The following is a 26,793-nucleotide window of genomic DNA, read 5'->3' as shown; positions in this document are numbered from 1 at the left end:
AGTACGCAAAGGCCTGACCATGAGTGCAGTCATCAATAGAGCATTCCATGAAAGCTTTTTGGAAATGTTACTTTTAAAGGTATCAGGTGCAAAAAGCTGTGTAATATGGCTTATAAATTATTTGAAGGGCTGTTGACATAAGTTAATAATAAAATGACAGCATAAGGAGCAGTGAGAGGTAGTCACAGAGGAGCGCTTGATTAACTCCAGTTTCAGTCACCATCAAAGCTAATGATCTGTAGGCAGTTGGATGCACGATGGCAAACCAGACACACCAGGTACATACAGAACAGGACCTACCGAGGTAAGTTATTTCATACCTGCTTTATTACAAAGGCACAGTAATATTAGAAAAAAAAATGATGTTTTTTATTAGCAGTAGTCTGTATTCAGTCAGTTTGTAAGACAGCTCTTAATTTCTGAGAGCGGTTCTTACTTTGGTGCTTGTGGAAGAGAGACGAGGTACTTAGGTTAAGTACGAGACTTATCACTGTAAGCAGCACTGCGGAGCCCCCCTTCTGAACACCCAATGGAAATTATGTGTTACAAAAAGAAATGAAGCGAGCTACTGAACACAACGCATAAGCACGGGTTTGTAGAGTGTGGGTGAAAGAAGGCTGTGATATCCTCTGGTCAAGACACAGGTCTAGATGACACAGAGATTAGGACCTGAGAACACACCGAAGCACGTGCCCTGCTCATGCTAGTAGCGGGTTTGGATGGCAATGCTATCTTGAAAGGCAACAGTTGAGGGTCAGCACAACTTGTAGACCAACACAGAGATGATCCCATCATCTATCAGGGATCCTCTTCTATTCCTCTTACCGCTCTGCAGCTTGAAATATTGCCAGGGACCTCAGCAGTGGAACGAAAGAGATGAGAATCTGGGCAGAGTTCAGAGAACAAAAACATGGAAAGGGCTTTATGAGGAAATATAAAAATAACTAGGTTGTACAGTGCATTCAAATCTGCAGAGACGCGATAAACTTACAAATACTGCCAGCTGTTATGTGAAAGAGGGAAAACATATTTACTGTGGCACAAAGGGGCACAGACAGAAGCAGAGGAATGAAAGCCCGCCAAGTGTTCTACATCTGGGCAGCATTTACACCAACACAGACTATGGGACACCTGGAAATCCAAGAAGCACTACATCCATCCACGTTAACAGAACGTTGTACCTGTATTTTATTCCCACTCTAGTAAGGGAAAGGCTTGATAGCCTCCTGGCTCACCCCAAGCAGTGACCCAGCAGAGGCGGTGGTACTTTGTGATTTCCTGGCTGTGTTCTAGGAAGATATTGCAACAGCTTCTCCTGTTCTGAGTACTGCTGGGCCAAGGGGAATGGTTACTGTCTCTAGCTCACCACAGACTACTCACCAGTGCTTTCCTGTAATAGGTGACTGATCACTCCAATTGCTGGCACAACTGCTGGTGTGGCTGCTTTTAAGTCAGGTCAGTTAAAACAAAACAAAACCCACTACCACCAAAAAAAACCCAACAGCCCTGAATCCCCGTCTTACAAGTGTTGAAGCTAATCTGGATCATTTTGACTGAACTGAGCTAGGAAGTGAGGCAGCAGTTAAGCTGAGCAACTGAGGAGGTGGAAGAGGGTCCTGGGGGTAACCGCATCTGCAGTGCTCAGCTGCAGCTAGCACAGGATGTGTAACCACACTGCTTGCTGTCCCCTGCTCTATTTCAGAGAGGATGCTTCTGCAGGAGCGAAGCAGCTCTTTCTCTGAGCCTCTTCAGGTCCTCTCGGCTGAGTAAGCGTCACAGCCGACAATAATTGTGGTGGCCTGTCTGCTGCCCACTAAGCTAGGACCATAACTATCTGACACTATCAGCAAACACGAAATGTCCTTACCTTTACCAGTCTGGACAGGACATACACAAAAAGATCACCCTCACATAAGAAACTCTGTTATGTTTCTAATCTCCTGCCTCATCCAATATTTTCCCTGAATCAAGGATGAAATGGGGAAAACAAAAACAACCTCCCTGACCCCTTCACACTTTCCAAGACTTGTTTTTCTGGAGGCATACTTGGCAAGTAGCTTCAAAACAAGGTACTGAATGGAACTGCTGAGTGAAGGTGTCTGTCGCGGACAAGCTTCCTGTGAAATTGCTGGTATAAACCCAAACCTGACTGGGGTGCCTCCCGCTAGAGCTGCCGTCTCTGAGAGCCGTGACCTTTCAGCCATCCAGCTTTGTTCCTAATGCACTGCAATACCTTCACAATGATCTGTTAGGAGGATAAATGAGTTTAATGAGTAGTTCCATTCTGGGAGGCAGCCCCTGCCAGTGTATTCTGGGTTGTGTGGTTCATTTCTTAAACTATAATAATCCCCAGGAAAAAGAAGGACAATTCTTGGCTGCAGGGTGGATACAGAAAGGTGGTTTTCCTAAATAATAAATTAGGTCAGTCTTTAAATAAGTCATCTCCTTCTCCCTGGATAAATATTTACTCCTTCCAAACTAATATTAGGTTTATGTGTCTCCCAACAACTTTGTTCTGTTCTGTTTTCCATTAGAAGCTCTGGAGTCAGCCATGACAGAAATCTACCAGATAGCTTCAGGGGATTAAAAAAAAGAAACACTAAAAGAACAAAAAAAAACCCTACCCTTGGGCTTCCAGTTTTCAACAGAACCACCCGTTGTTAACTTAACAGCCAGGCACAGCACACACTTACTCAAAGAAATTTCCCCAACAAAAATAACCACTGGAACAAACCATAAACAAGAGCAAGTGTATCCATACGGAACTTACCACTGGAAACAAGGGGTTGGCATCTTCAAAAAAGACCAGATAATTTATAAGAAATTGAAAATTAGAGGGGGTTTTTCCTTCTAGAGCCCAGGGCTGCAAACGGCCGGTGTGTCAAGGGCAGCGAAAGCATTTTCAGAAGCTTGATATTTTGCTGTTTTAAAACAACTTTGTTTCAAACTGCTATTCCCTAATGATTTTAGAACTTAAAAAAGTGTTTTCATCCAGAATGAAGAATACCTTCAAGGTTTTCAGAGATCAAATTTTGGCAATAAAAGAACATTTTGTGTCCATTAAAAAGCTTTTGTTTCCACTTCCAGCTTTTAAAATGATCTCAAGGTAAATCAAAGAAAAATTCCCTTCCATCTAGCTCTGCTTGGTTTTCTTGGCCTCCGAAACAAAGCCCAGAGAGTGGCTTGAATGCTTCCATGCGAGCAAACATGATGGGGAGAGAATGGTAATAAAATCATGAGGGAAACCCTTGGATAGGATCAGGTAGGTATAAAACTGGCCATGAAAAACTAAGGCTGGAAAGAATGTGGCTTCTAAGGATCACAGAAAACTAAACTTGGGCATCCTTCTCATAGCAGCAGCTGGGGCAACAGCGCAGGTACCTTCAGGCAGGGCCATGAGGTGAGCTGGCAGGAGCTGGGGCAGGGCATCCGAACCAGATCCACGTCAGCCACTCAGTAAGAGAAAGAGTTGTTGAAAACAAAGACCCTGGCACCCCAGTGAACTCTGTGTAGCCCTGTGCACTGACACAGTGAGCCCTGGCACCTTTGTCATTCCTAAGCAAGCGCCCTCACTTTGAACATGTTGAGCAGTAGCAAGCTGAAAGCACGCTGCCATACGGTCGGCTAAGAGAGGCCACAGGAGCTTCGCACTGGGCATCGCTGTAATTCACTGCTCCCCATCTAAAGAAGGGTCTAACAACCACCGGAGGAATGGAGAGTTGATGTCTCACCCTTGAACTTTATGACAAAGAAGAGAATATTCTGATCTCTATATATTCCTTCCTAACGTTGGCAGACGGAAGAGCGAACAGGCCTAGGAGCCTTAAGCCTCACATGCAGCAAAAGCCAAGCAACAGAAACCTACGTCAGGTTAAGCTCTCAGCCGAGTTTGTGACAAGGATTTCAAACACAGGGTCTCTTGGTCTGGACCAAGTACAAAGCTCCACTTGTTTATCCTTTCTGCCACAGAGTGTATGCTTAAACTGAAACAGAACAATCAGCTTGAGGAAACATTCCTGAAAAAAAAAAAGGGTTTTATTTTTTTTATTATTCAAAAAAAGGGGAGAAAAACAAACACCAAATTTCAGTATACGCCCGAGAAGTTTTTTTCCAAGAACACTTGCATTTGTTATTAGATCAGTAAGTATGCTTTGCTGGCCACATCAAAGCTCTTTAATTTATCTGTGATCAATCTGGGGTAAGCTTGTAAGAAAATCTTTTTTTTTTTTTTCTCATCGTCTAAAAAGAATAAGCAGGAAAAAATATCCTAGGCATCAAACTAATCAAGTTACACATGTTTTTTAGTCTCTAGCAGCTCCTTAAAAGCGATTTTTGAGAACAAAGCCGTCTGCTTTAAAGAGACCTACAATGAGAAATATTTGCCATTTTTTCCTTTCAGGAAAGTCCCAGTGCTTTCTCCCAAAACTCACTGAAGTCGCTGAGCTTTTTTGCAGTTATTTCTGTGTGCTCTGGAACAGGTCTCTGATACGATCAGATTTCTGCCAGCAAAAGGCTCTGAAATAACCCCTAGGCTCCTCTGCTGGGATCGATAGGAGCGGGTTTGATTCTCACAGTGTGCATAATATCTCACACAATGTCTGACACCGTGGATTTCTCCCCATATCAATAGCTGACTTGCAGGAAAACTGAAGGTGAAATGTAGTCCTTAGCGAGCAGTGAAAAACAGAATACCAGGCTAAAGTAACAAAGCAACATGTAATCTGTGCTCTGAAAATATGACATTGATTAGTTTTATTTTCTTCAACAGGCCACATTACCTCTGATTCTTCCACTTTTACCGTGCAAAAAGAAGAGACTAACTTTGCATCCAATAAAAGTAATGGGACTTGTGCTGTTGATTCAAAGTGGGAGAAGACCCCAGATCCTTTCAGTGCTATTCATAATTTGGGTTGTCAAGGATTAACATTTAACTAAAGGTCTTTGCTTGGCAAGCTGAATAGATAATGTAAAACTATGTAGGAGGAAAATCTAACCGAACCTTGAGTTTGCGGTGTATCCTGAAATATAAGGTTATTACTGGGTTTTTGTACCATGGGTCAATTGAATTAATTAGCAAAGAGAAGGCTGGGAAGTTCCTTGATCAAAACTTGTTCACAGCCACTCAGGGAACAGCTTTCTGAGAAAGGTGATCAGGTGAGGAAAGACAAGTTTCACCGGCTCAGAACTGGATCTAAGCAAAGATCAGATGGAAAATAATGTGCAAATTCTCCACTGTAGCACAAGGATGATGTCAAAAGGGATGTGAGGGATGCGGTGGTTTGCATTCAAATTCAATTCAATCTATCAGACAAGACTTTCTGCATCAAACACCAACTTGATGGACAAAGAAATTGCTTAAAGTGTTTGTTTCCTGTGCCATAAAGACAACATAATTATCAGACAACAATTATTTTCATATCATTAACTCTAATCTATTTTCCATGGTTCAACACCTTTAACGTTTTTAGTCTTTGACCAAAGCACAAGTTATTGTACCTGGAGTGCCCGTCAATGCTAGCAGCACTGTGCCCAGGCACAGATGTCCTGAAACTCCATATGAATGCCCTTCCTCTTCCTAGTGACAAATCAGAAAGGGGAGACTGTTAATTTGCAGAACGTCTTTTATAAATCTGCTTCCTTGCACCTTTATTTGCCCTCTTAATTAGGAATGCAGAAGTGAAATTAGGCATTTGTAGATTGTGATTCTTAAAATTACTGGGATGCCTTTGTAGTCTGAAAGGTTAGAGAAGCCTTCTTTCAAAACACCTGCCGTGTTATTACTGGAAATTATGCTTTTTCTACAGCGATTCACACCCTAATCACTTCCCATCTGAGGAATGTCTGCCTATCACTGTTATTCCTCAAAAGCTATAATGAGATTGAAGCACAGTGTGAAAACAAAACTTATACAGATAGCTGGAACACTTCAATTTTCTGTTTGTTTGGCACCTTTTTATTTTTTATTTTTCCCAAGAGAAAGAAGCTAAATATTCTTTGGGGGAAAGAAGCTTTTCTGTTCCATTCAGAAAAGATGAGCAAGGACCCCTCTACCTGAGGCATTATCTACCTACTGTACAGCCTTCCTTAAAGAACACATGCAACTCAGCCCTTCCTACAAATCTACTCAGTTTGTATTTATAGAATAATTTATGTCTTCTCTCCCTGGAGAAATACCCAAAATTGCTTTTGTTCATCATTGGATGGCCTAGAAGAAAACAATTGGGTGACAGCAGAAAGTGTGATAACAGAATGATTGAGCACATTTTTAAAGTAAAGTGCACTGAATTACATTTTGTCCACTTGGTATGTTTGTAACCTTCCAAAATAGTGCAAAACGGTGCTGAGGCAGCAACTTAGCTGAGATGGATCAGAAGAGCTCAACTGGATGGGTTCAAATAAGGAGATGTCTCAGAGCCTTCAGAGTGTGAAGCTTCAGTCCCAAACACTTCACTAAATTCACCATTTCACTTCGCATAATTGACAGCAGAGATCTTTGAGGTTCAGCTTATTTTTTACATGCAAGCACTTTCTAGGGAGGTACAGATGCAGCGTTTTTAAGCCTACTCACAATAATCTTGTTTTTACCTTTCACAGAACCTACAGGTACAACCGCCCGCATCTCCTGGGATTTGTAGATGCAGGTGGAAAACTACCGCTGCGGGCATTTCAGGAGAAAATGTCCACACAGGCAGACTGTCAAGAGTCATGGAAGGTAACACTCCAACACTCCTATGTCCTAGCATTTGCCCCCATACCTGAACAGCTATAACCCAAAGCTATTCTATATGCCTGGCAGGAAAGATCTCCATCATTTCCTCACCTTTAAAAAAATTTAAAAAAAAAATCAACAGAACTTGACAAAGTTTAAATCTTGTATATGTCTCATTTTTCTGGGTCCATGAATAACGCGCATATTCCATTCTGAAAAATAAAACTGCTCCCTTTTTTCTCATATTTTATGTAAACTTGCCTTCCTTTTTTTTTCTTCCACCTAGTGAAGAACAAAACAGATGGAAAAAAATGCAAGCTTGGATAGGTTCAAGAAGGTGTGTCACTACCACCAACAGGATCTAAAGAAATTCATACTGGATGTTAAATTTCCATTTCTGTATTTCTTCACAAAACAACATACTCCTATCAGCTCTAACCCTTAGCAATATCTCTTTCCCCTCATTATATAGGGGAAATTCCCTCCATATATAGAAGGGAAAAGCAGAACATCTGTACGGCTCAGAACAGCCTCGTGTTTACAAAACGATTGTAGAGGTACAGAAGACAGGATAAACAATGGGCAGACACTTAAAAATACCTAACATTTTCAGATATTCCCCCATTTCATGGAGGATTCCATTTTCTAGAGATCTCAATGGGGCTGAAAATGAAAGAGTGTTTAAAATGCCTATATGTTTGATAGGGGAATGCTTCCTGCAGCGGCATCAAAGTCTTTCCCAGAAAGATGTCAGAGCTCTTTATAAATTTCAATTTCTTAATTATGGATGTCCATAAGTAGCATTTTGGTAGCCCACTTTATTTAAGAATAACCAAGTACCATGCAGAGAACATGTAAGAAGGTCTCCCAAGCCCTTTTTGTGAAGGATGATGTCTTTGTTCTGGCAGTGGATCCAAGAGGACTCGGTATGCCCCCAGCCCTGTGTCATGTTGGTTGGAGAGGCGGCAGGTGACGGAGGCAGGAGGGCTCCACGGGCTGGAAACACTGCGGTGACATTAGAGGGCTCCTGTGGCATCGAGCTCGCAGGGACCGGGAAGGCCTAGTTCTGGGCTTCTGGCTTGCTGCAAGGTTTCCTAACTTCAATCACACTTGCCAGAAAAAAAAAAAATCCCTCCGGTGACAAATGAAGCATGACAATTTTTAGAAAAACAGCGCATGCACTGACAAAATTACGGGAGTTTTGATAAAATGGGCCTACAGTGGAGCACGGGATTTGGTGCTGATGAGCACCTTAGCGATGCTCTTGGCTCTGTGAGAGCTGCTTTGGAGGCAGCATGTCCCTGGCTTGTGAGAAGCAATAGAAGAGCAGTAACTAAAACAGGCTCAATGGCTCTGGTGTCCTCTAAAACTCTGTAACATTTAAGCTAAAAGTCTTAACAAAGTCTGCCTTTACACACATCCACCCGTACCCTCCTGATGAGACATTTTCATTTCACCTGATGTCAGCCGCCCAGAAGCGAGGGACCTCGTCTGGGCTCCTTGCCTTCTGCAAATGGGAAAGGGGAGAGGGGACTTCTGCTGGGTGGTTCTTCAGAGAGAACATCCTTCACGGAGGATATCTGGGACAAACAGCTCACTGGAGATGGCAGTCCTTCTACCCAGGCTCTGCAGAGCGAGGTGGGACCACACACCCAACATCCGAGATGCTGAAGCAAAGCGGGACAAACCTCATGCTGCTCTAGATGGCTTCAGAGAAAACCAAGCAACTTCAGCAGCTTAAATGAAGTTTGGCTGGTGGATATTGAATATAATTATTACCTTGCTCTTCCCACTTCTGGGACTCCCAGTTTTCCCTCTGATGGGGTGTTCATGTTGAAGTCCTTTACCCTGGTGCACAGTCCAGTCCTACGGAAGCTCAGGGAACACAGAACTGGGCCTAATGCTTCCCTCACTCAGCAGCACCTCCTCCAAACAAGTTTTCCAAGGACACACACCTCTGTTTTACTGTGATGGCAGATGAGATCCTAACATCTCGATGTTTGCAGAGCTCATTACCTATAGTAAAACCCCATGAGACTGTTGCCTGAGTGAGGTTTCTCACATTCTGAAATATTTTCAGAATAAACCTGCTAGAGACAGTTTCATTATTACTTTTTTTTTTTTTCTACTTTGAAGCCTTTTTCAATTTGACCTTTGGAACAAATATTTCACAGGATTATTTGATTATTTGTAGCTAAGGAACACAATGGAGAAGTAGGAATATTCTCTCTTTCTACCTGCAATTTGTTACGGTACATACATGTTTGTTCTGCGTTGTTTCTTTCCTTCACAATTCTTCCACGTCTACCAGCTGGCAATGGTCATTATGCAGGAACATTTTTTCAGAAGAGGCATTTCTGAAAGTGGTTATTTCTGCACATGGCACCTCCAAACACGCCCATCTCTTTCGGGGGCACCCAACAATGCTTGCGTGCCCAATCTTTTTTTAAGTTCAGAGTTTCCCTGAGAATGTTGGGACAAGTAATTCTAATCCATTTATCACTGTAGTGTTGGGACTGATCGAGTCCTTATGGATAGCAGATACAGATTTCTTTATCGCTGGGACCGCAGATTTTTTCCTAACTTGTCTTTCACTCTATTTAAACTGATTTTGAAATCAGTTTAACCCAAAAACTCAAAAAAACAAAACCAAAAACCACCAAGCTTTTCCACATAAACTAGCTCCTTTGAAAATCCCTGACATAAGAAAATCAAGACGCTGTACTCCAATTGTTTCAGGGGAAATTGAATCATAACAAAGACCTCTTTGAAAAGTCCCAGTTCAAACCTCAAAAACCCTGTGAAATAAATCATGCCGTTCCTATTTCGTAGGCACTTCGTAGCACAAAAGGATAACGTAACTTGCTCAAGACCCTGTCCAAGCCCCAGTGCCAAGTCCCTGTAACTGTAGTTAAAACTCAGTGCCATCCTCTTTCCCAAAATGCCTGAAGGCCTTTCAGTAATGCAGTAAGACACTAGACCAAACAGGAAAATAAATAAATAAATAAAAATGGGGGAGGAGGAAGGCACAGGTCAAGCATAGGGGTATTTAGCAGTCCTCTGGATGAACAGGATGGATACTGAAGCCATCTTCAGTCCCTGATGCCCCAAGAGCCCTGGGTTGTGAAGAAAATGGCTTGCCTTGGGACAAGTGGCTTTCCTTCACAGGTGATCTTGCTGCAGGGAGAGCTCATGTGCTAGTGAAGCAAAATTATAGCCTGTCACAATATAGAAAACTGTCCATCATAAAAAGAAACTGATGGCTGGGTGTAAATCAAAACCATCACAGAGCCCTGGTCTCCTCCTGGGGGTAATTTCAAGGCCCAGGCTCTAAGCACTAACAGTTCGTTTTTCTAGCATTAGAGGTCAGAATCACATTTGTCTTTTGTCCTACTTTTTAATTTATCTTAACATTGGTCTTATCCGAGAAGTCCTTCAAATAATCAAAATTTCCCCATTTTTCTCTAAACGCCTCCCCCATAACTGACTAGCGCTAACTAAAACACCATCATTTCGTAGATCTTGCAGAAACAATGTTTTGTTCACAGCAGCTGGTAAGAAGCACTCTTTTCTAAAAACATGCGAGCAGAAAAAAAAAAAGCCTCAAGAATGCCGATGCAAAAATAACTTGTTTTGGCAAGTTCAAGTATTTTATGCATGTATATCTGCAAGGTGTTGGTAGCAAAACTAATTTCTACTTCAACCTAAACACTGTAGAAAAATAACCAAAACAAAACATAAAACCCCCAAACACCAGTACGTGCCGAGTGGGAAAAAAACCACATTGGTAGAACAAAAATATTTACTTCCCCGCATCTAAAATTATTATGGGCATCAGAGAACATTTAGGAAAATGTCTTTTAAAAAACCACTTAAGTGTTATTTTAATATCTTCAAGCAGAAGGAGACAAAGCCAGTGCTACTGATCCATGAAGCCTGGCTCTGTTCTTACCTCTCCTAGCAGGCTGGGCTAAGGATGACTGCTTCGTCAGCCACCAGCCATCTCTGTGCCTGCAGAGTTCACAGCACAGCTTCAGAAGTAAAGCACTTCTCTTGGGAATGTAAAAACTAGCAGCAACAGTTGGAGCTGGCCAGAGCATAACTCCAGGTCATTCCAAGTAAAACGACTGGATTTCAACTTTCTCGGCTACCGTGCGTTGCCCGCTTTCAGTGCCATGGAAATACTGTGATTATTTTGGCCATCGGCTTCTGGAGTCTTCAGAGGCCTGTGGAAAAAGACCCACCCCTGCTTTTGTAATGATTATCCACTAGGTGGTCAAGTTTTTGGAGGTTTCTTGATACGTGGCACAGCTACACAAAATAGACAACGGTCCCAGCATACAAGCTGCTAACTTGGTAGTTGTGAAATCGCACCTTCTCTTGACAAGTCAGCAAAACTGTCACCTTGGCTCTGAGAAAGGAAAATAATTAGGTTTGGATTATTTCCTTGTATTTTCTAGTAGTTTCCTGAGTGACCTTAGACAGATGCCTTAATCCTTTTCGTCTCCAATTTTCTTTCTCCTTGTATTTCTAACCCGTTGTAAAGCAGATCGACTGATGTTTACAAAACGCCCTCTGATTCCTTACAGAGAAACAAGGCTGCGTCCACTCATATAGGTTTTAAGACCTATTAAACTCCCAGTCATCTTTTTCATACTTTCCCAGTTCAAAGACTGAATGTTTTACGGTGCTACCTACAACTGTGGACAATTTAATCTCACTATTTTTTCTTGATTAGAATATGTATGTAAACCAGGTTCACAGAGACCTCTAAGGTGCAAAACAACCCTGAAACTGAACTTGGAGATGTCTGAACCAAGTCCTGCAGAGCCATCAGGATGAAAGTCCTGTATTCTCATCTGGGAGCACCATGTGCCTCAACCAGACTAGCAAGCCCTGCTGAGTGGCTCTGAGAGATCTGGATAACGCTGTGCTCTGCCCACAGACACACAGCGGCCTGCTTCAGTGCCAACACACGCCTCATAAATGAGATCCATAAATGGCGGCATAAATGTCCCTCTGAGTTCTCCACACAAACTGCCATGGATAGAGCTCGCTACAGGGACAGACAGGGGCAGACATCGAGTACGAAAGTCGGAGAAGTTTAAGTAGGGAGTCCCAGTACCTCACACTGTGGACATCAGATCCAGCAGTAGGCAGGCCTCTTCACTGTGAGGAGGTATGTGCCACGTGAGAAGATAGTGGAGCTTTTTGGAGGTATTTTAATTTTCACTTTTCAGGCCTTTAAAGCAATCACACGGCCTGCCTCTTTGCTAGTTCACTGAATTTTCTTCCTGTTCCCTTCCAGAAGATCCCTCCCAATCCTACTGCTAGATACTTACAGCCCAACTCTTGCTAGGAACATTAAAACCACAAGTTTGGGTCTGAAAAGTATTTTAAAAACAATTTAGTATTATTTAGTATTTATAATATTATACTAAATAATTCTACAAAAAATATTTATGACTATTTAAAAATATTTTAATAACCGCTTACGGTCATTAGCAGTTTTTATTTACACTTGCTTTCTATTACCACTTAGCCTTTTTTTGTAAAATTGGATTTAAATGTTCTTGTAAAATTTGGATTCTGCTGTGTCTGACTTGCCATAATGATCTTATTTTAGAAAGCCAGGGGAAAAATCATGGCTCAAAGAGAGTTCTCCTGCTGACTTCAAGCAGGGTAAACATTACTCTGGAACATGAGCTGCCTAAGCTGCTGCAGCACAGGTTATTTTCTTGAAGCTCTGGAAATCTTGTTGTGCTTTCTTCATAAGCATGCACAAGCAGCTTTTTGAGTTCATTGAAGTTCTCTGTAAAAATGGATTCAGGTGGCAGAAATAATTGTACTTGTTAACATCTGCTGAATCTCTTAAGCTTAAATACGGCTTGTTTAGTTTGCTTTTCAACTGTAGATCATGAATCTTCTGCTAATCTTATCTGTGCTCATGTGGTAAATCACATCTATGCCATTATATACATGTTTTTCAAAAAAACAGCAACAACAACGTTTCACCAGGATTCTATTTTTACAAATTAATAAATTATTTCCTCAGCCAAATTCACTCAGGAAACAGTGCTGTGTTAACTGCCAGTAACAAGAATCAGGGTTTACCAGCCACTTGGTCACTCTTACACTGAAATGACCCCTGAAAATAAAGCTATGCAATTTGTACCTGCATTTATTGCAATTGAGCGTGGGCTTGTTTCAATCTAAGTATTTTATAATGGATTTATAATGGATATAATTTTATAAAATGGAGCAGGGTGCAGGGCCCTATAGCCTACCAGCTATGCCCCATCCCCAAACAGAAAACTGTGTCGTGAACTTGCTGTGCTTGAGCAGATAAGCGCTGCTAAGAGGCAGCACAGCAGCAGTGGCCCACCTTGCTTCCAGAGCAAGGAGCACCCACCTCTGCACGGTGCTCTGGAGGTATTTGGACATACCTGCTGGGACAGCCCTGCTTCATTCTTACACACTTTTACACACCTTTTATAGCTGTGAGTTTTAAGGACTGGCACTCAGGTAAGCAGTTGCCTAGGAAATCAACCTGAAAACAAAACCAAACCTCTTTTTTTCTGAGCTTTGCATATTATTTGATTTGTACATGGGCAAAAAGATGAACTGACTAAGTTTTCTAAATACCTGGCTCATATTTTCCCACTGTGAATTGTATACCTTAGAGTTCCCATTAAATACGTACTGGTGTGTGGCACCTGAAGAAAAGTTAGAGGGAAAACACTGACTGGGGACCCTGCCTTGTGCTGGCAGCATCTCCATACTGTGTGCGACCTCAAGGAAACCAACTGCCATGGTATTGAGCAGGAACTGGTGAGTTAACAAAAACAGGTCAGAAAAGAGCAAGACACGTAGGAGGAGACATCTCACGGAAGTGCTGGACATCTGGTTGTATATCTAGTAACTGGAAAGCAAGAACACTGCTCTCAAATGATCAGCAGTAGGGTATGAATTTAATGTGAATACTGCTTGACTACCTGGGCAATACACCATTGGCCTTAGCCACTTGTGTGGTTGTGGTTGTAGCTCTAAGCCTTCTTTCAGGGGTGAAAAGTAAAGAATACAGACCGCATTTTTTCTTAAGACTTTTTGGCAGGGTGCAGCACTACCAACGCAGGCATACTTTCTGTAAAAGTGGACCGTGGTTAAAAAAAATTAAGAAAAATAAAAACAAAAATATTTCCCAGAAGCTGCTAGATAGGACAGCTTAAGGGAATGTTATTATGACTAAAAGGCTGGATTGGCTGCACAGAACAGCTACTGCCAGTGATAAAGCATAAAGGTTAAACAACTGGGCGCAAGCCTGCCAGATGTAAAATGGAAAGTTTCCAACTTAGGAGCAGCAGAGGAAGGACATGAATTAATATGCCATGACAAAATAAGCATTATAAAAATCCTCCAAGCCAAACCAAATGCCACTGAAAATAAACTCAGAAACTCTCCTCCTTCTCTTTTGCTCCCTGCATTCCAAAGAGGATTGAATTTAGAATAACCATGGGGAATTTGAGAGAAATCTTACACTGAAATGCTGAACATAAGCTTTAAAAGGTAGAGATGCTGCATGAGCTTAGGAGACACTACTGCTGTCTTTATCATGATAGATTATTCACTCTTATCTTCCATACTTATGTATGAAAAGGAATAACCTTTTTGGACTTAAGTTTTTTCATGAGTTTTATCTTCAGTGAGATTGGTAGTGATCAGACAGATTCTTAGCCAGTTTTTTAAAATAACTGATAGCGTGAAAATAACTGATAGCTTCTACTTGGCTTATTAACTGCAGAAAAATAAAAACCAAATCAATGACTGGACACTTGACAAATACACAAAACCCACTGGTTGTTGACTTTTCATCCTGACTACATTTCAGCGCTAGGTTTGTGAGCTCTATGCATAGTGACACCCCATCAGGCTGAAGATCCGACACTGCAACGCTCTTTGGCAGATGGCCTTACAGGTACACACATATTTTTCCTGCAGCTATTTTGCTGTTAATACATCAAGCTTATTACACAGTGCTGTAGGACTTAAAAAATGGAGTCTATTTTGTCAGTCCTCAAATTAAGGGAGTATCATGGATTGTTCAGTCCATGGCAAGCGCTGTTACAGACTTTAAATTGGGCTCCTGGAAAATGGGTGCAGCAAATTAGACAGCAGCACCACTAGACTGAGAGTCAGCTCAGCCCTGGCGCAGATTTCTGTTGAACAGGCATTTTGGAAAGCTCCCACAGGGTTTGACAGAAATAGGAGCTCCCACACATAACCCTGATGCTGTCACCAAAAGCAGAGAGGGGGATGAAACTGCACTGGAGATGAATGAGAGACATATGTAAGAAAAACCTGATAGGAGACAGTACATTTAAGCCTGAATGAACGGGAAGAGCAGATGTCAAATACTGCAGTTAAGTGAACAGAACTTAGGACTTTCAATATAGCAGACAGTGGCATGACTTCTTCTTATGGTGCTGCACCTTTTGTATGGCTATTTGGTGTGTCTGCACGTGCTTAGGGACAGGCACTGCAATTGCAGCACAGAAACTGACAACCAAGTGTAAGTCGGTGATACTCAGAATTAGCAGGGAACTTTTGCCATTGAGCCCTCTGATTCTGTCCCTCACCACTCAGCATTATCCCTAGCAGGTTTTAACAGCTGATCCTACCAGACATCAAGCATAAGCCAAATAACAGCCATATGTGGTATTTGCAAGATACCTGACAGTGATGCCTCTTGTAACAGCCATATGTATGTCAAATACACATCCTCTGCATTTTTAAGAGAATCAGCTTGCAAAGACGTTTTAGTTGACTTTGCATTTACGCACATCCAGACAAACAGCAGAAAGCATAAGCAGGAACCTCCTACCTTCTGTTTCAACACTCCTCCCCGAAAGCTTCATCTGAGGTTAAAAGAGCAAACAGCATCCCAAAATACCAAGATTCCTCATGTTACGTGGGCTGCCTGAAAAACTCCTCAGAAATGCAAATGCCTTCAGTTATTCAAATAGGAAAATTATTTATTGGTCGCGACTCATCTCTTACATTGTTTCTCAGCATTGAGATAAACTACACAAACACAAGTCTCAAGTATGAACAACATGTTAATGGTTAATGCTGAAGGCAAAATGTGTCAGGAGATAAAGAGATCCTGAGTTATTGCCTTCACCTGACAGATGAACATACTTGTGTCTACAACTCTCAGTACGGAAGTCTTAAATGAATTATGAAATATAAGCAGCAGGACAGGCTTTTCTTCTACAGCCCCCAAATCGTATGGAGTATTGACAGGAATTAAAATCTATTCTCTCTTAGTTTACTAATGGGATTTACCTTGTCCACATTTAGCAGGCCATCTAGTCAGGCTTCACCTGTGTCATCACTAGAGAGAGGTACGGACCTCCTGATTCAAACTCTCCTAAGGTAAGTGTCTCCAACAAGCTGGAAGGACTTCCTCACTCTGCCCTGAAGTGCTTAATGCTCTCTGCTGGTTGCGGCATAAGTTTAAATGACTTGGTCAGATGGGACACCTAACTCTAAGATGAAATAAACCTCCCCTCTTGTCCCAGCAAGAACCTGACAGACTGCTTCAGGAAATGCCCGTGCCAGGTCAGAGAGCGCCTAATTAGCACGTGAGATTTCCTGACAGCTACAATCAGTGGAAGCCAACTACAGGCATATGCAGAAGAGGTAAGACAGGAATCAACCTGTCTATCAGGAGGACAGGGATTCCGAGCACTTCTGATAAAATCTGAACATAGGACAGCCAAAGAGGGAAGATCCAAATGCTCTCAATAAAAATAATAAATCTATCTGTTCAGTAAGCTGTGTAAGACCACACTTCTGCTTCACTGCTTTGCAGGTGTACAACGAAGGGGGAGGTACAGCAAGGGGAAGCTGACAATGGGAATGCAGGAATTTGAAAAGGGAAGAAAAAGAAAATACAGAAAGCATCTAAACCCCAAACGTAGGTGCGGTCCCCCCTTGCCCCCCCCCACCCCAAAAGAAAAAAAAAAGAAGTCCTACACTTGCAGCATCAGATTTAAGGGTATTATATTTGATTTCTTATAATTTACTTTTGCCCCAAACAGGGTTTGGCTGCTAAATCTGTCTGCTGAAATTTGTCTACTGGCATCTCCTCTGAGGTACCTTACTCGGTGTCTGCATTTTGAGAGGTCCTGAGCGTGCTCACTGCTGCATTTAGGTGACTACTGTTCAGCACTTTGCACGTTGGCCTCAGTATTTCGGGAGATTTCACAACTTGTCCAACAACTTGTTGGTGAACAAACAAAATCAGCTAACATAGCCAAAATAGGCACATTCAGGTTGTTACTCACGGGAACCTGCCAAGGGGAAGCAGGAAGGTGAATGCACGGAGGGCAAGCATGTAGGTATATGGCTGCATGGCCCAGGAGAAGCCTAGCAAGCACAAGGCAATGTACGGAGATAAAGAACTGTGGTTACAAATGCTGTTACTTAGTGATGGACTGTCTCTTCTAAAGAACACAACCAAAGCCAGCATCAAAACTACAGAAATACCAAATATTCTGCAATAGCATTTACACTTACTGGTTAATATAATGGCAGCAGAGACATATCAAAACTGGAGTGCAGTTGTCAGTCAAACGTTTAAACTCTTCCTTGAAGTAGGTCAGTATTTCCAGACAACCAGAACATAAAAACAAAACAAGTGACCTCCATGCCTATTATAACAAATCTCCAACAGAGTCTGGGCTTATAAAATAACTGGGCATGATGCAAATGTTGGCTTCTGCATGGGAGAGACTGGCCTACTTGCCACACCACTCCAGAGAAACTGTGGTCAGGAATGAACAAAATTGTAATAAAATAGAGATGGCAGATGTTTTCTACCCCTAAAATCATGGAATCATAGAATGGCTTGGGTTGGAAGGGACCTTAAAGATCATCCAGTTCCACCCCCCTGCCATGGGCAGGGATGCCACCCACTAGATCAGGTTTGCCAGGTCCCCATCCAGGCTGGCCTTGAACACCCCCAGGGATGGGGCATCCACAGCTTCTCTGGGCAACCTGTGCCAGGGTCTCACCACCCTTTGAGTGAAGAAAATGCACGCCTTGCTTGTGCAAGACTGTCCTCTGACCATACACCATGGCTTTAAGGACGTAGGCTGACCACAGCTGAGATTTTCACCTTTAATACTCTGGAGAGAATAAAACATTGCCGCTGTTGGAGCACAGAACTAGACAGTGTGCCAGCTCGTAAACCTCCGCAGTCCCCAGGGCAGAACACACCACTCGCCGGGTAGCTCGCAGTTTGCTGTGTAGCTGTATCCTAGAAACGGTGAGAGAGAGCAAGTTGTTCCTCTCAGCTGACATCCTGCACGCTCTGAAAACTCTTAGTTTGAAACCCCCTCATTCCCACTTCCTGGACATGCAGCAAAGATTAAACCAGCTCATTCAGAAATGTGCAGGTCCTCTTCCTCTAACTAAATCTGAGGCTTGCTTTATCAAATCTTTCAGTTCAAAGATGTATGTTGTGTCTGTACGCAGCCTTGGCTGAGCTCCTTATTAAGCCTACTCAAGCTCCCGGTACAGGATATCACTCTCACGCTCTTTCTGCCTCCTCTCTCCCCCACGACACCACAAGCAGTACCTCAGGAAGAGCTACAACCCGTGTCTTTCACACCTCTGTGTTGCGGCTGCCTTTTGGGTGTGGGTCAGTATCTGTGCTTGACATACGCCAGGGGAAGCGACTGCCTGGATCTACGCAAAGTACCAGCAAGAGGTCAGTGTCTTTTAGCTCCAGGTTGGCTCCTCGCTTTGTAATCGTGCCACTCACTGAAATGCTCTCTCCCTCACCCTGTGTGTGGACTCTGGCTGCCGTCCTTCCCCTCCTCGTGTCCCTGAGGGCCAGGGTCAGGCAGGGCGTACTGCAGGCTAGCAGCAGGGCTCACCTCGTGTTTCTGCTGCGGATCTCTTCTGCGTAGAGGCACGACCGGCCGCGAGCATAGTTGTGCCGGTGCCAGCTCCCAAGCACAATCGCCGAGGCCGAGGGTAAGCTGTGGAAACGGGTTCGCCTCTGCAGCTATGTGAAGTGAAACAAAGTGTTCTGCTTTTCGTGGGCTTTATTGCTCTCAATGTATGTGGTTGCTAAAACCGCACCTGCACAGTGTAAAGCCTGAAAATTGGGCTCAACCCCGAGGCCGTGCGTTTGGCCGGCCAGCTGCAGTGCCGTCACTCTGCATATACACGACAGCTCCACCGAAAGGAGCGTGGCGGGGGGAGAGGAAAGGGCACCTGGCAGGCTGCTCTCGGGCAGAGCAGTGACACTGCAAGTGAGCACAGTGCTGGGCTATGAGGCATGGCACCCAGACGGCACCTGCTGCTGTGTCAAGGCTGGCAGCCTGCCCATCCACCTGAGAGGGCTGTGCAAGCCTGGACGGGGCCGCCCAGTGGCAGGGGGCCTCGTCCTTCTTCTCTTTTCATCTTCCCTATCAGCCAACGTCAGTCAGTCCCCTGACGCTCCCACGGTAGAATCACAGAATCACAGAATATCCCGAGCTGGAAGGGACCCACAAGGGTCAATGAGCCCAACTCCTTGCTCCACACAGCACCACCCACAATCAGACCATGTGTCTGAGAGCGGTGTCCAAACACTTCTTGAACTCTGTCAGGCTCGGTGCCGTGAGCACTGCCCCGGGGAGCCTGTCCCAGTGCCCCACCACCCTCTGGGTGCAGAACCTTTCCCTAACCCCCAGCCTGACCCTTCCCTGTCCCAGCTCCATGCCGTTCCCTCGGGTCCTGTCGCCGTCCCCAGAGAGCAGAGCTCAGCGCCTGCCCCTCCGCTCCCCTCGTGAGGGAGCTGCAGGCCGCCATGAGGCCTCCCCTCGGCCTGCTCTGCTCTGGGCTGAACAAACCAAGGGGCCTCAGCTGCTCCTCATACATCTTCCCCTCCAGACCCTTCACCACAGTACAACTAAGGCCTCCTAGGCACAGGATGAGTGCTGCTCTCATCTGGAGGAGCGCTCTGCTGGGGGAAAGAGTGCCCTGGCTAAACTGCGCCACGCTAGCTCTTGAGCAGTCCAATCGACCTGTGGCATGCTGGTCACAGTACCAACATACACATCGTCAGTTCTGCTGACCAGGTGACACATGCAAGGTGGGATCTGGAATCACAGTTTCTGGCAGAGCCAAACAATACAGGCTATTCTTTTGCCTCGTACAGTTCCTCTGGAAATACACTTTGACAGAACCTTCTGCCAGCCACCTCTAGCAGTAGGCACGATCTCAAGATGACACACGAGAGCAAGCAGATCTGCACACAAGGTGGCCGCCTGTACGTGTGGGCTGCAGCCTGCTTCACACGAGCTATAGAGTGCCTACAGAGCGCAGCACGTATCCGCACAAATTAATCTGGAGGTATCGCTGGATCTTTCAGTTGAGATTAGCAGTGTCTTCTCTGGCAGTTAGCCAGAAGCATGTGAAACAGCCCGCGACTGCTCTCATGACATCCTATGCAAACTAAAGAGCTTACCAATAAGAAGCAAGCATTTGCCTTTTCAAGTAGTGAAACTCAGGCATCTGGAAAACATGCCCTCCGCTGAACGGCAAATAAACCGCACACATAGAGTGAGATGGACACGGGTTCTCCTGTGCATCACAGCTGGCTGCATCTCGGCAAACTGGCACAGGCTTCCCTTGCTAATGTAAGAAACTCCACTGCAGAATGAAAGTACTCCATTAGTCTAACAGAAAAGCCTCTACTACATCTCTCAGGGAGTTTACTCACTGCCAGCCTGGCCCAAACTGAGGACAAAGACACAGTAACACGAACAGAGCAGCACCTCTCCAAAACTGGAGGAGGGAACACTGGCTTCTCTGACACGGATTCAGACCACTACTTTCTGCTTTCAGCTTCCTGTGCATGAAGCTACTCACAGAGGAAACTGAGTAATCCCAGGTAGTTTCCTTCTGAATCACATCTAGTGACATTTGCTTTCTGGAAGGGATGAGACAAGTGTATTTCTTCTGGTGAGAAATGTCATACCCTGCCTGCAGTACCTGGGACCAGAAGCTACTCTGGTCTATTCGGGTAGTGTGGGAGATGATCACAACCCACCTCCCCAGAGGCTGGCATTGCCAGGAAAATGTGTGAGACCCAAGAACTGGAGCGGCTGCACATCGAGTCCTCGTGTGGTTACTTCAGAGGCCATGAGTGGCAACAGTAGTGCCCTTGTGAGGATTCGGTGACACGGCTCTATCTTTTTTCTCTCAGGCTGGAATTGCTTTCACTGGCGGGCTGACAGAGGGGAAGAAGAAGGAAGCATATTTTGGAAATTGTGTGAAACAAGTTGCCCACATCAAGCTCTCTATTCTCCTCCTCTTGAGTTGTGCAGAAGGAAATTAACATTTAATGTAAACCAGCTTGCTTTGATAGCTGCCTCAGTGCCCCATTAAACATTTTCCACACCTCGGGGGAGACAAATGCCAGGTCATAAATTCCAATTTGTCATGGATTTTCTAAGTCACAGGTTGACAGAAGAAGCGGTTATCACTCTCTGATCAGTATGCAGACACCATTACCGTCTTTCACAATACTCTTCAATGGACACAACAAGAATTAGAGAGTAGATTTAAAAAGCAAAGCCCTTCGGTTTTGAACATAAGGCTTCCAGAAAAACGTTAGAAGAGATTATTTCACCAACACAGCACTTAGTAACAAAATGTAATTCCCTGCTGGATGAGTGCCATTATTTGTTGTGATTGTAGTTATCACTATTCATCTCCTATTCACATACCATGCAAATATATACCGTACTTTGTAACAGCACACCAAAAACAAAGCCCCTGCTTAGAAGAGTTTTAACACTTTGGCTCCAATGACAAATTTAGTACTACCAAATATTTAAGAGCAGCAGTAATGTGTGCATCCTGGAACTATCTGGAGCAAACATTTACATGTAACTGCAAAGAAAAAAACATGCTTTCGCCCTCCAAGCCCAAGATAATAACCCAGACAAGTAACAAACCAAACAAGATTTCACCGCGAGGTTGCAAATTTGTGATCTCCAGTCATCGACCTCCATCCCTGGGTCATGGAAATGAGGAAGAGGAACAAAGAGATGAGACTAAGGTGATCACCGAGTTGCAAAGGTTATGCACGCAAAACAATATTCTGGTCTGTGCTCTAATGCCTTTGTAACCTCCCTCCATTTAAACCAACTAAGCAAGAGTTTGTGTGCTCTTCTGGGATCCAGTCTTTCTAACCTGAGCACCTGCACTGAATCTAAATTCTAGGTGACATGTGCAACTGTCCTCCTGAAGAGTGCCTAGTGTCCTCTGTCATCTCAACAGGACAGGTGCTTTGAAAGGCTTCCAGGGAGAGGCCCTGTTGATTCCTCTTGGCTAAGAAACCTTCCCTCTTTGCCTGTCAAACGTGCATGCTCTTACAGGCGCACCTGCAAAATCCATCACGCAGCAACACAAGCGTGCAGTTCTCCAGCGTTTCATTCCACGACATACGCTGCCAATTCAAAATCAACAGCTTCTTTCAATTTATTTGAAGAACTGGGTCTTTTCCCTGTCCACCGGCCGACTCTAGAAAGCAATAGCTTTTGAGGGACTCTCCGAAACATCCAGAATTTCTACACGAAAGCTGTCTCCCCCTCCTGCGAAAGCAAGCTGCATCTCCTAGCTTTTTACTCGAGGTTGCATCATCCTTTTCTGTTCTATCGTCTGATAAGTTTTGCCAGCTCTGAGCCACTGACTCATTGATTCGGCAGCGGTTGTACGCGAACGGGTCATCTGAGTCCACGCCGCTGGGACGGCGGGAGGAAGGAGGCCTCGCCTGCACACCAGCTGTTAAGCAGCCAGCGCAGCAGGAGAGCAGCATTTCAACCCTCGGGTTCAGATTACTGACACCACCAGACCGTGTAGGCTGTTCCGGGGAAGCTGGCCGTGGGCGCTGCCCTCGTGCTGCTGGAGCCTCTTCCTAGCGAGCCGGCATAGAGGACACATGGCAGAACGTACGTTATCTGACACGAAACTTCACTTAGCTGCTAAACATTACCTAAGACAGAGGGCTTTTCTCTGCAAAAGGTCCTGTCTCAAGCTGATTGCAGCTTGTCACTCGCCGTTGCCTGTGTTTGAGCGCTGCTGCTGGTGTTTGAAGTGGTTCTTTCAGCGGGGTGGGTGGGTGGCTGGAATGGGGGGCCCATGACAGCGCGGAGGACCAACCTGGCACTCACACACATCCCGTCTTACAGATCTACTGCCAGCAAGAGAAGGGTCTCTGCTCCCTGGTAGCTGCACGGGACTGCAGCTGTGTCCATCCACCTGCCCTACCTACAGAAGCATCTGTAGTGAGGGCAGCATCGGCATCAAAGTCGGCTCCACTGTCACCACAAGGAAGAGACAGTCAGTCTGGCTTGGTCAAAAGGTAGAAGAACTGATAAAGTGATCAGCATGAAACGGATGTGGAGAGAAAAGCTGTCACTTATTGCTTCTTTACGTGACACCTATACTTCAGCATTTTTCCAGAAACAAAGAGTCTGAGGAAACAAAGTAAAAGTCACATCCAATTCCTTGTGCTTCTCCCAGCATGACACCTTTTGGAGAAAACTGCTTTTCTGAACTCACGCCCAGCGACTTCCACGACCTTGATACCTTGATACCGCTCAACCTTGGTTCCCGCTTCCTGCTTCAGCTCCAGGAGTCACGCACGTTACCGAGAATCTTTGTCTGTATCTGCAAAACCAGCAAGTTTCTTGTCCCATCTCACCCACTGGGGCCGGAGGACATTTAAAAAAGTGATTTTGTGATGTTGAAATTAAGGATAGAAAAAGAAGAAAAAGTATGTAGATAAAGCCATATAAACAAATCATTTTAGCTACCTGTTTTGTTTTTCCTTTTCAATTGCAGGAGTGGAGCTTTTCCTAAGGACTGCCTAAGGGTGGAAATAGTCAAACTGCTATCAGGAACTAGGCTTCTGCAGACAGCTGTAAGGAAGCATCACCCATCCGTGCTCCTAGCCAGAAAGCTCTATTTGAACAGCTGTCAGAGTTCCTCAGCTTCCACAGTCATTGCCCTGCAGGGATTAGGCCCAAATGCACCTTTCTTGCGAACGCAGAGACTACTCAAACTATTCCCAAATTAATCCATACAAGCGCCACTCAAAAGTAATCCAACTCCTGCAGCAAAAGGAATAATTCTCAATTTTACTCTGGCACAGTATAAGCACTACAAAGGGCAACGCACTTAGCTGTGACACCCAAAATGGTACAAGTGATACCAAGACCAAAGGTACACCTTTTCTCATCATCACATCCACCTTTTCAGCAGCAGACAGGGATATGGAAAATTGCAGGGGGAGAAACTTTCCAGAATTAACATTCCAGTACTGGTACTCATTAGTATCTTGAACAGTTTCTGCAACAGGTACTTCTTGCTTTTCAACCTAGGAGACACGGCAGCTTATTTCTAACCTGGTTTTATTTGGTAGGGGCCATCCACATTAATACTATTTTATTTTTGTGCAAGCGTAGTCCCTTACTAGCCCTCCTGCCACTCATTTCCTTCAACTCCAGAAGCATTCACAGAGTTAAGGGTGGCTACAAGCAAGCAAGGCACTGGGCAGTGCCCTGGGCTAGTAATGCCCATGTACGTGATGTGGCTGGGTTATATTCATTTTATTTTACAGAAAGAAGCCTATTTTATTTGTGTTCCCAGGCATGCATGTCTAGGGGCAGGGGAATATCCCAGGGTGAGATTTCTTGTGTGATATGAGTTTGTAAAATAACAAACTGAGCCTGCTGCATGTTGAAACTGCAGACTATTCTAAGTTCTTTTTAGCATTTTATTTTTTTCACACGCCTTTCTTGAAATAGGAGAGCTGCTCCCTGCCTTCATGCTTACGTCAGCCCAGAGGACCCCTCCCAGACAGCTTGTGGAATTGGAGCTTAAGCTTCTTGGCACGTGTTTCTATTCTGTTAGATCTACACATCAGAATGAGAAACGAAACCTACTCTCTTGGAAACTATGTTCTTCTCTCAATCCCCCAAAAAATCTTAGCCTGAGCTGCTATGAGGTGACTACCTAGCATGGAGAGGAAAACAAAACAGAAGTTCTCTAAAGGTGGATTTTTTGCACATAAATGTTAATGCAAAAGACATTTCAGTCTTACTTAAGGATAACAAGGACATGGTGTAAACCTGGAGCTCAGATCATTAAAAACAGCAACAAAATATCTGAAGGGGATAAATGATATAGTGCTCCAACCACAAGCTTTGGGAGATGGCAAAGTCACAGGGAATGATGACACTTGGGACGATTCACTTAGGAGTACACGTTCAGTGGAGGGACTGCCTCACATTCTCCAGAAATGCAGACACAGGTCAGGCTCACCAATTCATGCCACGAAACCTCACACTCTTAACTCAAATGCAGACGCCTTCGGCCTCTACCCCTGGCACAGCAAAGATTTATTAGTAGATTATTTCAGTGATGTCTCACAGTACTTAAACCAAATGAATGCCTGAAACTACACACCAGTGTAACTGACCGCTCTCACTAGGAAGTATTTGCACAAGGGCTTGTGAATCGAGCAATGCTTGCGATGCTGCTGTCACTCTGTGATGCACGGTCCCTCCTTTAAGACATAAAACACTCCTTAGATGTAGACCTACACTTAACTATCGCTTACTCATAAATGTGTAACGTGCTGTGGAAGTCCCACTGATCGGAGTGAATCTGCTCTCATCCAAAGGTACCAGGCTTTAGGAACACCTGCAGCTCCGAGGAAAGAGACAGGAGATGCCAACTCCAAGGATAACCGAGAGCTTCTTCACGCTCGACGTGGACACGAAACCCCTCAGGAGCAGATGTGCTCGCTACCATGTGTCCACACGTCCCCTAGCCCACGTCCCATGCACCCAGCAGCCCCGTCACGGCGCTCCCCACCCCTAGCGCCCAGCCTAACCTGCTGTACACCAGGCACTCCATGTGGTTGATCTCCTTGTCGGAGAGGTAGCGGCTGTAGTCCTCCCACAGGTCCTTGATGGCCGTGACCGCCAGGATGAAGAGCACGGGGGCCAGGGCCAGCTCCGGCTGGAAGGCGTTGACGGCCGGTGCGAAGTTGAGCAGCGCGATGAAGACGAAGTAGACGTTGGCCAGGCGGTGGAACTGCTCGAAGAGGTTCTTGGGCAGGAAGGAGAGGGCCGTGTACTTGGTGGTCTTGAGGCGGTTGCTGGCCAGCGAGGTCCTCTTGGACTTCTCCGCCTCGGCCTCGGGCAGCAGCAGCAAGTTGGAGCGCACCAGCCGCGTCTTGCTCTCCTTCCTCCTCCGCCGCCTCCTCTTCCTCTGCCTCTCCTTCCCCTCCGGCCGCACCTGGGGTGCTCCCTCGCCTCCTGCAGCGCCCTGGGACATCTCTGCCTCCCTCCGGGCTCGCTCCGAGCCGGGACGGGGCGAGAAAGGCCGCGGGCAGCGCGGGCAGCTCCCCCCCGAGGCACGGCCGCCCGCCCCGCCGCCCTAAGTTATCATCCTCAGCCGCTCGCCACGGCTCTCGCTTTCCTCTTCCCCTCCGGGGGGAGGGAGGAGGGCTCTTTCAAACCCTCTCCCAACTGCTCCGCTTGGCCCTCGCTCGCTTTCTCCTCCTCCTCCTCGGCCGGGGAGGGGACGTGGGCAGGCGGCGAGCCGAGCCCTCCTCCCGCGGGCCTCGCCCCGGCCCGCCGCCGGAGCCGGCCCGGGGCGCTGTGGGGGGGGGGACCCTTCGCCATGGCGGGGCCGCTTCTGTGCGCCCCGGGGCAGCGGGAGGCCGGGGAGGGAGCCGGGGAAGAAACCGGGGGTGCTGGTGCTGGTGGTGGTGGGGAGGACCCGGGCGCCCCCGCCACGGGGGAACTCGGAGCGAGAGCGGCGCTTCCGCGGCCACACGGCCCCGGGGACCCGCCGCCACGCCGCCTCGCCTCGCCTCGCCTCGCCTCGCCCCGGGGCTGTCGCTTGCCCGGGGAAGCGGATCCCCCCCCCAGCACACACACACACACACACACACACACACGGCCCTGGGTGCAAGGCGGCGGATGCCACGTTATCTGCCGCCT

The 26,793-nt window shown here is 45.5% G+C and overlaps 1 protein-coding gene across 1 annotated transcript in view; it reads right to left on the bottom strand.

Annotated features, from left to right (window-relative positions):
- Positions 1-26,373, bottom strand: part of ATP10A (ATPase phospholipid transporting 10A (putative)) — a 113,078-nt gene extending 86,705 nt beyond the window's left edge. Inside the window, 1 exon segment of the mRNA XM_040535749.1 lies at positions 25,677-26,373. Within this exon segment, the coding sequence (XP_040391683.1) occupies positions 25,677-26,122 (446 nt within the window). The 5' untranslated portion in view covers positions 26,123-26,373.
- Between the last annotated feature and the right edge of the window lie 420 nt (positions 26,374-26,793).

The sequence above is a fragment of the Cygnus olor genome, chromosome 1, assembly GCF_009769625.2.
Source record: "Cygnus olor isolate bCygOlo1 chromosome 1, bCygOlo1.pri.v2, whole genome shotgun sequence".
Taxonomy (NCBI): domain Eukaryota; kingdom Metazoa; phylum Chordata; class Aves; order Anseriformes; family Anatidae; genus Cygnus; species Cygnus olor.
This window is presented reverse-complemented; position numbering and strand designations above follow the sequence as displayed.